Genomic DNA, 12,563 nt, shown 5'->3' with positions numbered 1-12,563 from the left:
ACGAAGAACCGCTTCGCTCTTCGTCAACCTCCAATTTATATTCCATTCCCTTTTAATCGAGCTTCCATTATGCTCGAGAAGATCGGGTTAATCCCCTACCTTATAACATCTAATCCAACACCTGTCACTGATTACGATTCGAACCTAGCTAAATAGATGATGCTTTCTTGATTAATTGGCTCGCGATTAAAATTACTCTGTTTATTGAAAACAAGAAATCGGTTCGTCTTTTTTATCGGGATAAACAGTGGTCTGGAAAGATCTTTTAGAAGCCGGAAATTCGCTGATTCGGCCACTAAATCATGGTTCTGGCTGGACCGAAAAGAAGGCACGGACGACCGTAACGAAACCTTACGAGATTTCCAGTAGATTTATTTATTTATTTGAATATACGGACAATGCTTTCAATTGTTCAACCATTTACTACATAACTTTTGTAAACACGCTATTGCTGATCTGTGCAAAGCTGGTACAATATATTATAAAAGAAAAGGAAAAACAAAAAATGTAACTCTTGAAAAATAATGAAACTTTCAGAATTACGATTCTTGTTTAAAGCAATTTCATCGCGTCTTCGTAGGAGGAAGTAATTCCGTCGAAATGGTAATGTCTTAGAGAAACGATTAAGCTTTATTTCTGTTGGCTGGTGCAGCTGGGTGGCGGATTGATGGACGGGCGGGATTAGCAGGTGCAACGAACAGATTCCGACGGATTGATGGCGATTCGGTCCCGTAGATCCTAAGCGACCGGTTACTCACCGACTAATAGAGACGAATTACCTTCGGCCTACTAGCTCCGCGCCATTCACGCGGATCTATTAACGTTGATTGCGTTCGAATGCAAATTCGCGTTGCTCGCTCGTGGATCTCGACTAGTCGAGACCACTCTTGCCCCTTTCTGTCGGCTTTAATTGTGCCCCGATGAACAGGAAAGCAGAGAACCGTGTAACTCTCGTTTCGTCATCCAATTAGCGAAATCAAAATCAAACTTCTTCGTGGAAAGATTCTCCCTCCGCTGACACCTGTCGTTGTTATCCTTCCAAGCTGTCGCGCGTATTTTCGAATAGGTCCTTGTAACACGGAAATAACTGAAACTGTTCGCCAGGTATTGAAAAAGTCCGTTGAACTTTGCACGAGTATAAATGGTAAAAATACAAAACGATCGCGGCGAGGAACGGTGTTCCGAAGAAGTAGCTATAGGAAGAAAGTTGTTGAAAGACTCACCGTTTACCTTATGAAAAGGTTGAAGAAACGGACCAAGATGAGATAAGGTGGAAGGGAGAAGAAGAAGAAAAATGATGGTTGAAATATCGAAAAGGGAGCTGAGGAAACAAAGGAAACAGGAAAAGGGAGGCGGATCGAAGAGCGAAGAAAAAGTGAACATCAGTGTTAGAGGGTAGCAAAAACTGTGCAGGATAAAAACGATATTCGATGAAGTTTCGGGGTCGTCGATGCCCGGGACATCGATGAATGCGATGCAATTACCGGAGGTTGACCCACTTCTCCGCGAAGCATTTTAATTGTAATCCCGTCGGCGATAAACGTGGAAAATGTTTGAATACCGCAATGAAGTTCAGAGAGGAATAACGAACCACAGTCTGCGAATAAAATTGCTTCGTGTTTAGAAGCCGTCGGAGATGAAGATTTATCATCGAACTAATCATCGAAATCTCCCTGCGCTGTGACAAAGTTACGCGAAAAAAAAAAAAAAATAAAAATGAAACACGAGGCAGGTTTCGCCAAAACCGCTCGTATCGTGCTAATCTTTTTTCATACTCCTAATAGCTTCGGATTAATGAACATTTTTGCAAACAGTCCCGGACCAAATACAAACCATCAAAGTTTCCAGCTTCTAATGAAAATGAAACGAGCTCGTTTCCGCGAGTCCGCCAAGTGAAATTTCTCTAATGTCTAACACGGGACGGTTGGTTGAATCGGCAGAGGGAAAGGGAAGGGAAAGGATACCACCCTCGAGTTTGGTGACAGTGAAAAACAGTTGGAGCACGACCGGTTAAATTTCCCGCGTAATCCGTTTAATTCCCTGCGACTTGGCGAATTAATCGGCACGTTGGAACCGGAATTAATATTAATGGGCCCGTAACTTAATTCCGAGCCGTCCCGCTCGAATAATGCATCCCCTGGAGTAAGAGAAAGAAGACATCGAGTTATCCAACGATCGATGAGTACCCTGAGAACGTTTAAACTGCATCTGAAACGAGCGGATCGGTTTTTCTTCTTTTTGAATCGCCACGTTCCCCGAGTTTGCCCCGTAAAATACAATCCCTGGAGCGTTGGAACGGTATCGCTGGAAGAAACTTCGTTTCAACCGCATCGCTATCAGTGTGAAGCGAGGTATGCGCATCGCGTTCAAAGGCAAACCCTTGCGGATCGAAGCCGCGGTTTGATAAAAGGGTTAAAAAATCGACATTTCTGTGCAAAGCCCCTTTTCAATTTCACCGGTATAAGTTGGTCGGCAGGGAAAGTTGATTGAATAGAGTTTTAGGAAACTGCAGTCAGCCTGCTTTTGTTCGATGTCGTTGCATTGTTCAGGGGCGTACGCTGTGTAATACGGTCGGATATCGATAATCTTATCGAGCATTGCTCGCCGGTTTCTCTACTTCGTTTAATTGTGATCGAACGAAGCTCGAAAGAGGGTGGCCGGTGAAAGTTTGCCGGCCGGAGAATGATGAAAATTTCGCGAGAGAAAATAAACGTCCAGAGAGGAAAATTGAAAGGGAACAAAAGGGCGGAGAAAGAAGGAAGTGTTCCACGAGAGAGATGGATCTAGTAATTGGAAAATGGAAATAGAAAGGGTGTAGCGACGCAAACAGGGGGATAACGAGAAATATTCTCTTCTTTCTTGTTTCAAATTCCACGCCGCGATAAGGATGGAACTTCGACGATCCGTCGAACAAATTTTTCAGAAGAGAAACGAACGAAAGTAACGGAAACTTGCCGCGAGGATCGAGGCGATGAAATGGAATCGAGCCGAGGGGGAGATCGCAAAACGCAACGATAGCCCCGTGACAAACTGATTAATTAACATTTGACCATTCCGCTAATTCGATTCCGCGATCAATAGAATCGGGTGCGCGAAACGGCCAGCGTGCAATTTACTCGATTAAATTAGCGTATTATCGTCTGTTTCCATCGATTCCGGCATGCGGTCCGATTTCGGACGCAACGCGGCTGGAATTCGTAGGCTCGGAGTGTTGTGTTCCGTCAACGCCTGTTACATCCAGACAAACGGTCCAACGATTTTCCCGTTCAACGCGAACGTTATTCGCCGATTTTCCAGGAATTTAACGAATCAAAGCGCGACAATCCGTTCCTAATGGTTTCGGTTAAAAGTTTCGATTCAACGAAATGAATGAGGGAACGCGAACTGCAACGAGACCGTGAATACGTGCACGATGCACTCGGTGAAACGTAGAGAAATCGCAGCGCAGACACTTAATCCTGTCTGACCCGTGCCTACGCACGCGAAACTGTCTCCTCGTTGGAAACTTAATCTGTCCTGATTCAGCTGGCTGGAATTTGACGAACGAGTCCCGTCTGCCGCTGGGACAACGGGCACTGTCATCGCGGATTACAATGTGCCGTTTAATTATTTCAGCCCGACCCGCCTGTCCCTTTTAGTCCTCCTTTCGTCCTCCTTTCGTTCCGCTCCTGCCTGGCAGGAAATTACGTCACGCGTTTTCTCATCTAGCCCGAGTTTCAGTTTCAGTCCCGAGCTGAAGAAAATCCGAGATGGTTCGTATCGCCCATTTATAATTAATATGAAATTTGGTAACCGTACAGGGATCTTGATTAATCGCGACTTCGAGAAGTCTAAATGGAAATTCCGAACGAAATTAGTATCGCGAACAGGGAACCGAGGAAAGTTACAGGTTGCAAGCCAAGTCGAAAGTCGATCCAGATCCTCGACGCAATCGTATTCTTCCGCTCGAGTTAATTAATTCTCCCTGGAGAACGGAGTTTGCTAACCCTTGATTCGATTCGAAAGGAGCCGAAGGGAAGCTGAGGGGAACGATTTAACCGCGTTTCGAATACATATCTCGTGTCGTAGAGCCGCGAATTTCCAGCGCGATGTGACGCATCCATGCAAATACTCGAGCGAATGCAGCCGGAAACGGAAGTCGTTGGACGCGTTCCAAGAAATCCCGAACCTTTAACAAAACTCGGCTGACAGAGTAAATTTCGTCGGTTGAACAATGCGCGGAGCCGATGCACCTGCATCTCGGCTGAATTATTGATTTCGTTCCGGATACGTGTGCGGGGTTCGAAAAATCCGAGAAAATCCTTAGCGAAACAGGTGACACGGTTGAAAATAACTGGGTCGCTCCTGAAAGCGGTGAATTCTTCGTGAAAAGGCGAAACGATTATTATCCTCTCGTTAATTTCATTGAAATTTAATTAAAACACCAGCGACGCGAGTCATTGCGTTTCCGTTCGTTGCCGGAATCGAGTTTCCGAGGTTGTGGCAAAGAGTTTATTGGTTTCTCTTAATTAAGTGGGATCAATCGGGCGACGTTGATAGCGTACACGATAGAGACCGGGAAGCAAGAAAGGCAGGAAAAAAGAACGAGAAGGAGGAAGAGTGACTAGATTCATCGATTTCCCGTCACCTCGCGAGATCGTGTAACGCATTTCTACGAACACTCTATAAATTCCGTGCCGTTAAGTCGATTTAAACTATTTCAATTGACGAGATACTTGGAGCCTTTGCAGGCTCTGTTCTATGAACTGCCGTTAGAGGCGACCCATCAATCTTCATTCCTGTCGATTGATCCCGAGGATAGGCGCGACCAGGGCCGTCCAGCGGTTAATGGACAAAAATCAGGTGGTAAATCGTTCCCAGGAATCGATTTCATCGGCCCGTTGGTTTTTCTCGGCAACGCGATCGAACGTAGCGAAACAATAAGAGTAGAAAAAATAAAGGTGGTGTAGGAGAAGGGAGAAAAAAGGCGATTCGTCCAGTTGGGCTGACAACAGACCCCTGCTCCAGATACCTATCATACCGCAATTCGGAACTTCTACAGTGGAAACTTACATATTTTATGTTTCCGATGCTATTATATGTATATTCCATAAAGGTGAAATATACCCTTTCTAGCAAAAACCGTAACAGCCTACCTAACTAATAAAAAAATTCTGGAAACTCACCAGATATGAACCCAATAGAAAATCTATGGGAATTATTAAAGCGTCCCATTGCATCAGAGACGATAACTGACAAGCAACAATTGATTGACAAAATTATATTCGTATGGCATTACGGACCCAGAAATGCTAGAAAATTGCCGAAAAAATATGGAAAGAATTCCGCCAAGGGCGGCGTGACCAAGTTGGGAAAGTCAAAATCCGTTTCTTCATGGTGGTGACGTCTTTATAACCTATGGATAATAAATATAAATAGCGACCATTTGCTCAGAAACGTATTTTTCATGCATTTGCAGCTGGTTCTGACTAGTTACGGGGAATTTCATTGAATTTTGACTAAGTCGAAATTCGAACTTTGGATGTTCATATCTCAGGAACTAAAAGAATCTATCAAATAATATTGCATGTGGTTACTGAGGGGGTCAAGTTCTACCAGTATCTCAGATTTGGTCAAGATCGCAGGTGTCGGGACACGCAGTAGCGATATATTATATAGCCTTTCTGATTTTTTTCCTGAAGGAAAAAATCAAGAGAAGAGCGAAAAGTTGTAAAATATAGCAATATAATAATAATAAGAAGAAGAATATAACAGTAAGTTTTGCAATAAAAAGGGAAACCATTTTAAGTACCAAATAAGTGGTGATTTCGAACTGTTCATAATAATATGATCACCCGGTGTATTTGAACTGCATGCCAGGCGACCACTTGCGAGAACACTGTCACCGATCATCTCGCCGCCACCTAGCGGTCCCGGTCCGAACTAAAGGCGTCCGGGGAGACGAAATCCTCGGGTATACTTCCGAAAGGCCCCATCACCCCAGGACAACCAAACTTCGGATTTATAGTAATTGAGGGACGAGAAATCGAATGAGACCATTTTCAGAACTGGCAAATAAACCGTTCTCGAGATAGACAGGGTATTCTAAAAGTGCGGAAACCCCCTATTACCTCGATAAGAATGCATTTTCACGGAAAATGACTAACCTAACCTAGGTTAGGGTTAGGTTAGGGCTAGGAGAATGACTAGCCTAACCTAGGTTAGGGTTAGGTTAGGGCTAGGAGAATGACTAGCCTAACCTAGGTTAGGGTTAGGTTAGGGCTAGGAGAATGACTAGCCTAACCTAGGTTAGGTTAGGGTTAGGAAAATGACTAACCTAACCTAGGTTAGGGTTAGGTTAGGGCTAGGAAAATGACTAGCCTAACCTAGGTTAGGGTTAGGTTAGGGCTAGGAAAATGACTAGCCTAACCTAGGTTAGGTTAGGGTTAGGAGAATAACTAACCTAACCTAGGTTAGGGTTAGGGTTAGGGTTAGTCATTTTGCGTGGAAATGCGTTCTTATCAAGATAATAGGGGGTTTCCGCACTTTTCGAATACCCTGTATATCTCGAGATCGGTTTATTTGCCAGTTCTGAAAATGGTCTCATTCGATTTCTCGTCCCTCAATTACTATAAATCCGAAGTTTGGTTATCCTGGGGTGATGGGGCCTTTCGGAAGTTTCCCCAAACCCTCTCCCCCCCTCCACTAAACGCCTACAGCGATAAAAATTAGCCTCGACCAGGGAACCGCGACGTTTCAACACGCTAATTTAATTACCCCGGTGTAGGTGTACCGTGAACGTAACTCGGCTGCAATTAATTCACCGTGCGCAAAATTTCGCGCGTAATATAGTCTCCTTCTTCGTTGCTAACATCAACCAGGAAACGTCGCTCCGTCCGTCTGTTGTCCGCGTTTCGTCCTCGAGAACTCGGACAACCTGACCGGCTAGGCTGTGTTTGGCAAACAACAACATTTGTCCGTGCAAAGGAAATTTATTAATCAATACAGCAGTTCCAGCAAATCGGAGTAGCTACGGAGGAGAAGGTATTGAGTTCTAACGCGATTAAATTCGTTTTTCTAATTGTTAACGAAGCGTTCTCTTAAGGGGGAAAATATCGATTTTTTGGAAGTTATATTAAACGATAATAGGCACATCTGAAAATATTTTGCCAAAGTTTCAGGTCGAAATTCGAAATGAAAGACCACGCAGACACAAGGCAGGTATGCTTTAAGAAAACAAATTGTAATCAACGGATTTTAATGAACCGGGGCTTATTTTAAAGCTTATTAGTATAGCTTCTATTTAAGCTAAAAACATTGTATAAAAAGTTATGTTAAACAACTTTTTTTTGCAAATCATTTTGTGAGTAAAAAATGAAATTTTTCTTCAATATTGAATAAATTTGTCAATTTTCGACTTTCTAATATTCTTTTTTAGTTCAAATAGAAGGTAAGTTCATAAAGTTGAAAAGTTTGTTTGATTTATATATTTCAAATAAAAAGAATGGTCGCAACAACTAATTTCTATTATATAACATGATCATATTGCAATAAAAAAAATTTTTTTATAATTTTTTATTCTCAATAAAACAGCTAAAAAGTTCTTAAATTGATCTACTATGATTTAAAGTTAAAAAAAATAAAATTGCCCAATATTATACAATTTTCGGCGTCCTAAACCAGGTTGCCCCACGGTTCTCGATTGTTTCGTATTTAACCGCGCAACTTTTTAATTAAAAGTTGTCGAATCGAACCGATGCCGACTAGTATGGATCGATTCGAACGGGAGAAAAGTTTGACGATTTAAAATTCCCGTTAGACGCGCGCAAACTTTTCGATAACGAACATAAAACAGGATCGATTCGAGTCGGTTTCACGCTCTACGAACGGACAAACGATCGCAGTCGATCCAAATACGATCTCGCGTGCTCGAGTTACTCGTTTCCAGGTGCAATTAAAACGGCTACCTGGAAATGAAATATTCGCACGGACACTGAGTACCTCTTCGGCCTGTTCTATTTTTCATGGAAATCGTTTTAGGTCGGATTATCCAATCAAGGCTAATGGAAACGATCGAGGGGGGAAAAAAAAAAAAAACATAAAGTAGAAAAAGAATATTTTAAAGCCGATAGATACACCGGTCGGTTCCACTTATAAATCGATTGTCGTTATTCGACGAAAAACGAGGACTTTGGAGTTGAAGTCGCGTGTCCTCCGACGCGGGGAATTGAAATTTGCATGTTATTGTCAATTTATCAGTTCCATGGTCACGCTAAAAAAGGATTAACTACTGCTTTCAGGGAAAACAATCAGATCATCGGTTCTTACTTGGAAATCGAAGACATAACTCTGGAGGATTACGGGGAGTACAAGTGCGAAGTGAGCAACGGCGTGGACGAGGAGATCACTTTAACCGCTCACATTTATCGACAAGGTAATACATTGAGGCTTCATCGACAGACGATGAGAGGGGAAAAGTATCCCCCGTGGCTAATTAACGATCCGATGTACCGATTTCAATCGGATCCGATTTAATTCTCCGCTCGTTACCAGCGTGGCCCAATTAATTCCGGCCAATTAACCGAAATTCGTACACTCGTCGTGATTCGATTCGGTCTACGCTTATTGCGTTAAACGCAACAGCGATACAAATTTTTCTTCTCCAACAACCGTAGAAAATTTTCTGTTAAAATTTTATTTTCTTCAATTCCCTTTAGATTCGCCAAGCTCGAAGGGGCGCGGTTTCTAATCTTCTCCCTGTAATATTTGCAAGGAAAGAAAGCGTTCGCGTTCGCGTTGAACGGCGAGTCGAGGGGACGGAAAAATAAAGTGAATATTTGTTTTTGCAGAACCACAGTTCGCGCTAGGACTTCAGAATGGATCTTGGAGGAAGTCGTTCCTGGTCGGCGTGTTGGTGCTGGTTCTGCTGATCTCAGCCGGTGCCTTTTACGCTCGTTGCTGGCTACCGTTGCTTCTGCTTTGTCGCGACAAATTCGCCCCTCTCGAGGAGAATGGTAATTATCAAAACCCTTCGTCATCTCTTTTTAATCTTACCCTCTTCTCTTATCGTGTCCTTTTATCGAGAAACGTGACATCTTTCAGGCTATAAACAACGATGATGCATATTTTCTCAGACGTCAGGAATAGAAGAGGGTGTAACGAAGGGAGGATTTAAGGGGGGAGGTTTTTTTCTCCGTGAAAAATATCGATTGTAAAATGGAAGGGTGTGACTAACTAATTTGAACTTCTGTTAAGTTATTTAAATTTTTTTGATATATCTGCCCTCCAGTTTATCTAAGATCAAAAATTCTAATATATATAATTATCGTCTGATCTACAATTAACAAAGAAAAATATTTTGTGAGAAATGGTAACTATTCAAAGTCAAAAGTTCAATTTTACTGAACAAGTTGTTCATACTTTTGATATTTTAAATAAATCTATGCAACCTATCATTTTGATTGTACGTCAAACGTTAAAATTTCAAGTCGATTGTTCCAGTACTTTCTTCTTATTAAATAAGATCTGTTCACGTGAGCAAAACGAACTGAAAAAATTTAAATAACTTAACCCAAATTAGTTACACCCTTCCATTTTTCCAAAAATGTAAAATTCTTTCTATTTTCTTTTCAATCTTTTCTCGACAAACGGCTCTCTTCACGAAATCGCATTTGTTCCGGGCAAGCTTTTAAGAGGCAGACTGGCCAGCTTTTCTGACCCACGCCGAAATTAACATATCGAATTCCCATTTCGCCGGGGCTCCTCGTATCCGCTCGATAGCGAAAGGAAGCGCGCGTTCTCCGTCTGAATCACCGTAATATCACGAACCTTCCGGAGAAACGAGTGCTCTCGCTCGATGCCAGTTTACTTAATCTTCGTTTAATCCAACCTGGAACAGTCCCACGGGCGGCGTTAACGAGTTTCTCCTTCGTTTCTTTCCATCGCGAACCGAATCGGGCAGCGAGCAACTTTAATCTGCCCTCTCCGATGCTCCGAGTAATTAGAAACCGTCTAGATTGATAATAACGCAAATTTAAATGTTGGAATTCCCGGTTTCTACACGATAAACATCGCGCTTATCATTTTTCCTTCCGTCTTCTTCTGTCAATTGTCGCGGTTTGCTGATAACGAGCATGCCTCGATGCTTATCGCTCCGTTCCGACAATTTCGTTTTAAAGTAATTTCATTTATTTGAAATTCTCTCCTTTGAATACGTCGTTCGAAACGTCCTGCCTTTAATTACTTCCAGCAAATGTCGCGAATTTTCCTTAAAAAGGCATAGTCGATCTTAAGGTTTCGCGTTTTCTTTGCTACTCGCTATTACGTGTAATTATCACGGCACAATTACACCTAGGTGGATCAGATTCCTTCGCCGGAGGGAGGTGGTAAATTGCGCGGTTAAACGAAAACTTGTTCGCTGGAACGTTCTAACGTAGCTTCGAATCGGTCGATGCAGCATTAATGAACTTTTTTCTACCCCGAATTCTGTTTCTGTATCTTCCAAGAATCGGGGATTATAAAAGCAAATGAAATTCTCTAGGCGAAATGATTGAACTGAACGATGGAAAGGAGGGGAAAAATGAGGAGAGGAGAGGAGGTCGATAAATCGCGAGTAGACGCGAGTTACACGTGTAAACGGTAGCATGTTACAGAAGGATAGGCCGCGTGCTATGCGAACGACGAGATCTTCTCGATGGGGTTACATCGAGTGCCGCGAGCAACAGCCCCGTATACGGAAGCTAGAAAATTACCACGATTACTGAGGATTCTCGGAACCATCGACTCGACGACGTCTCCCATTAACGTTTCACGGAGATACTTTTCTCTTTGTTCGCCTGTTAACCGGTCGAGATGAAGTTCAGTTTTGTCATTCCATTCGCCAATATTCCTACTCCCAATCAATTCTTTACATATACGATGGAATTCGATTAGCGTTTCTCATAGGCGATCAGGGAGATTTTCAAAACAGCTCAGTGCAGTGGTTCTTAACTTTCTTGAAGTTAGGGAACAAAAAATTTACGGAACACCAAAATTAATGATTCAAAAAACAAACAAAAAAATCCCGCATAGAAATAAATATATTATTAAATATATTTAATAATACATTTGAAAATATATAGTTTGTATATTTGATGAAATAGAAAAAAAGTATACAGATATAACTTTTATTAAAAGTTAAACTGATTATTATATAACAGAAAAAATAAAATTAATTAGAAATACATATATATTCTTGAATGAAATTTATTTGAGGCTAAAATCATCTAATGTGATACCTGAGCTTCTCCGCTTTTGCAATACACATATAACATATAATCAAATTTTCTTATCCATGTTTTATTAATTATACAAAATGATTAAATTAATATCTATATTATAAAAATCATTTTAAAAAATTTCGGCTTTCATAATTTCGCGGAACACCGGTTAAGAACCAGTGCCTTAGTGTATAGAGACGGTGATAAAAGAGACCGGCAATTTACGCGAATTCGTGTTACTCGTGACCGACTCTCCCTTATTCGAATCCACAAACAATCGGCCACTTTCACTTCGCCTCGTTTCGTTGTATACTCGCTATGGAATTGGCGATAGCTTCGTCGATGGTTTAAACAGCATCGCAAACAAGGTTTCGAGTAGAAAAGCAATGGCCTACAAACAGAGAGAAGCCTCGAAGACGAGGCTGGCACCGATTTTTATCGCTCCCTTTTCGTAAATAGGAAGCCTGCTCGCGACGATTGTTTGCCATACAGATCGTTCCCTTATCGACGTCGCCAGAAAACTACTCTTATCTCGAATGTTTTCTTGCCGCTTCCTTTTCCGTAAACGCGACTGTCTCTGCTTCTTTTTCTTTTCCTTCGATCGTTAGCTTTTCCGAGATTTTTACGATTTCCGCTTCAATTTAGAATTAAGGGGGCCACCTCATGTAAAATGAAATTTTTTCGCTGAAATCAATAAGAAATTTCCTCGGGAATGCGAGAAAAAAAGTTAGAAAGTGATCCGAGATGTCCTTGTATGTTATTTTCAAAATCAAGTGAACGGCTGCACTGGCCGGAGCGGCTGTTACTCAACTTTCAAACGCGTTTTTCTCGAAACGCAAAATTTTTCGCGCCGTGCAACGTAGCTCAAAAACTAATTACTCGATCTTTATGAAACTTGACATATATATTCTATAAACAATTGGCCTCAGCATGACATTCTGCGATTTTTTTTTTTTTTTTACTTAAATTACTGTTATTACGAATTTTTCGTAGCCGAAATTCCCGTTTTTTCTTCAAAACCTTGCCATTTTCGCAATTTTGAAAATTTTTAAAAAATACAAATGTCAAGTACCTATTCCATTTTGATTTTTTTGTTCCAAATCATTTTTGTGCACTGTACACTGCACGGCGATTTTCCAAGATGCCATCTTCAAGCCGCCATTGCACCATCCTTATTAACAATCAACATTTATAAAAAATATTTCTGTTTAGATCATAACGTGAATAAATGACACTCCAAATTTTAAATCAATCGGCGCATTACATTTTCCACAAAAAATTCTTGAAAAACAGGCCGTTTACATGAGGTGGCCCCCTTAAAGTTGA

General features: G+C 41.6%; 1 protein-coding gene across 4 annotated transcripts in view; it reads left to right on the top strand.

Annotated features, from left to right (window-relative positions):
• Positions 1–12,563, top strand: part of LOC114879988 (single Ig IL-1-related receptor-like) — a 61,341-nt gene that overhangs the window by 44,989 nt on the left and 3,789 nt on the right. For all 4 annotated transcript variants that reach the window (XR_006829896.1, XR_006829894.1, XR_006829895.1 and 1 more), the window contains exons 4-5: positions 8,280–8,413; positions 8,829–8,993. Coding sequence is in view for 1 of the 4 variants with exons in the window: in XM_046287847.1 (XP_046143803.1) it covers positions 8,280–8,413; positions 8,829–8,993 (299 nt within the window). In the remaining 3 variants the exon portion in view is untranslated. The remainder of the gene's footprint in view (positions 1–8,279; positions 8,414–8,828; positions 8,994–12,563) is intronic.

Source organism: Osmia bicornis, chromosome 11 (genome assembly GCF_907164935.1).
Source record: "Osmia bicornis bicornis chromosome 11, iOsmBic2.1, whole genome shotgun sequence".
NCBI lineage: Eukaryota > Metazoa > Arthropoda > Insecta > Hymenoptera > Megachilidae > Osmia > Osmia bicornis.
Note: the sequence above shows the minus strand (reverse complement) of the source record. Positions and strands in the feature narration are given on the sequence as shown.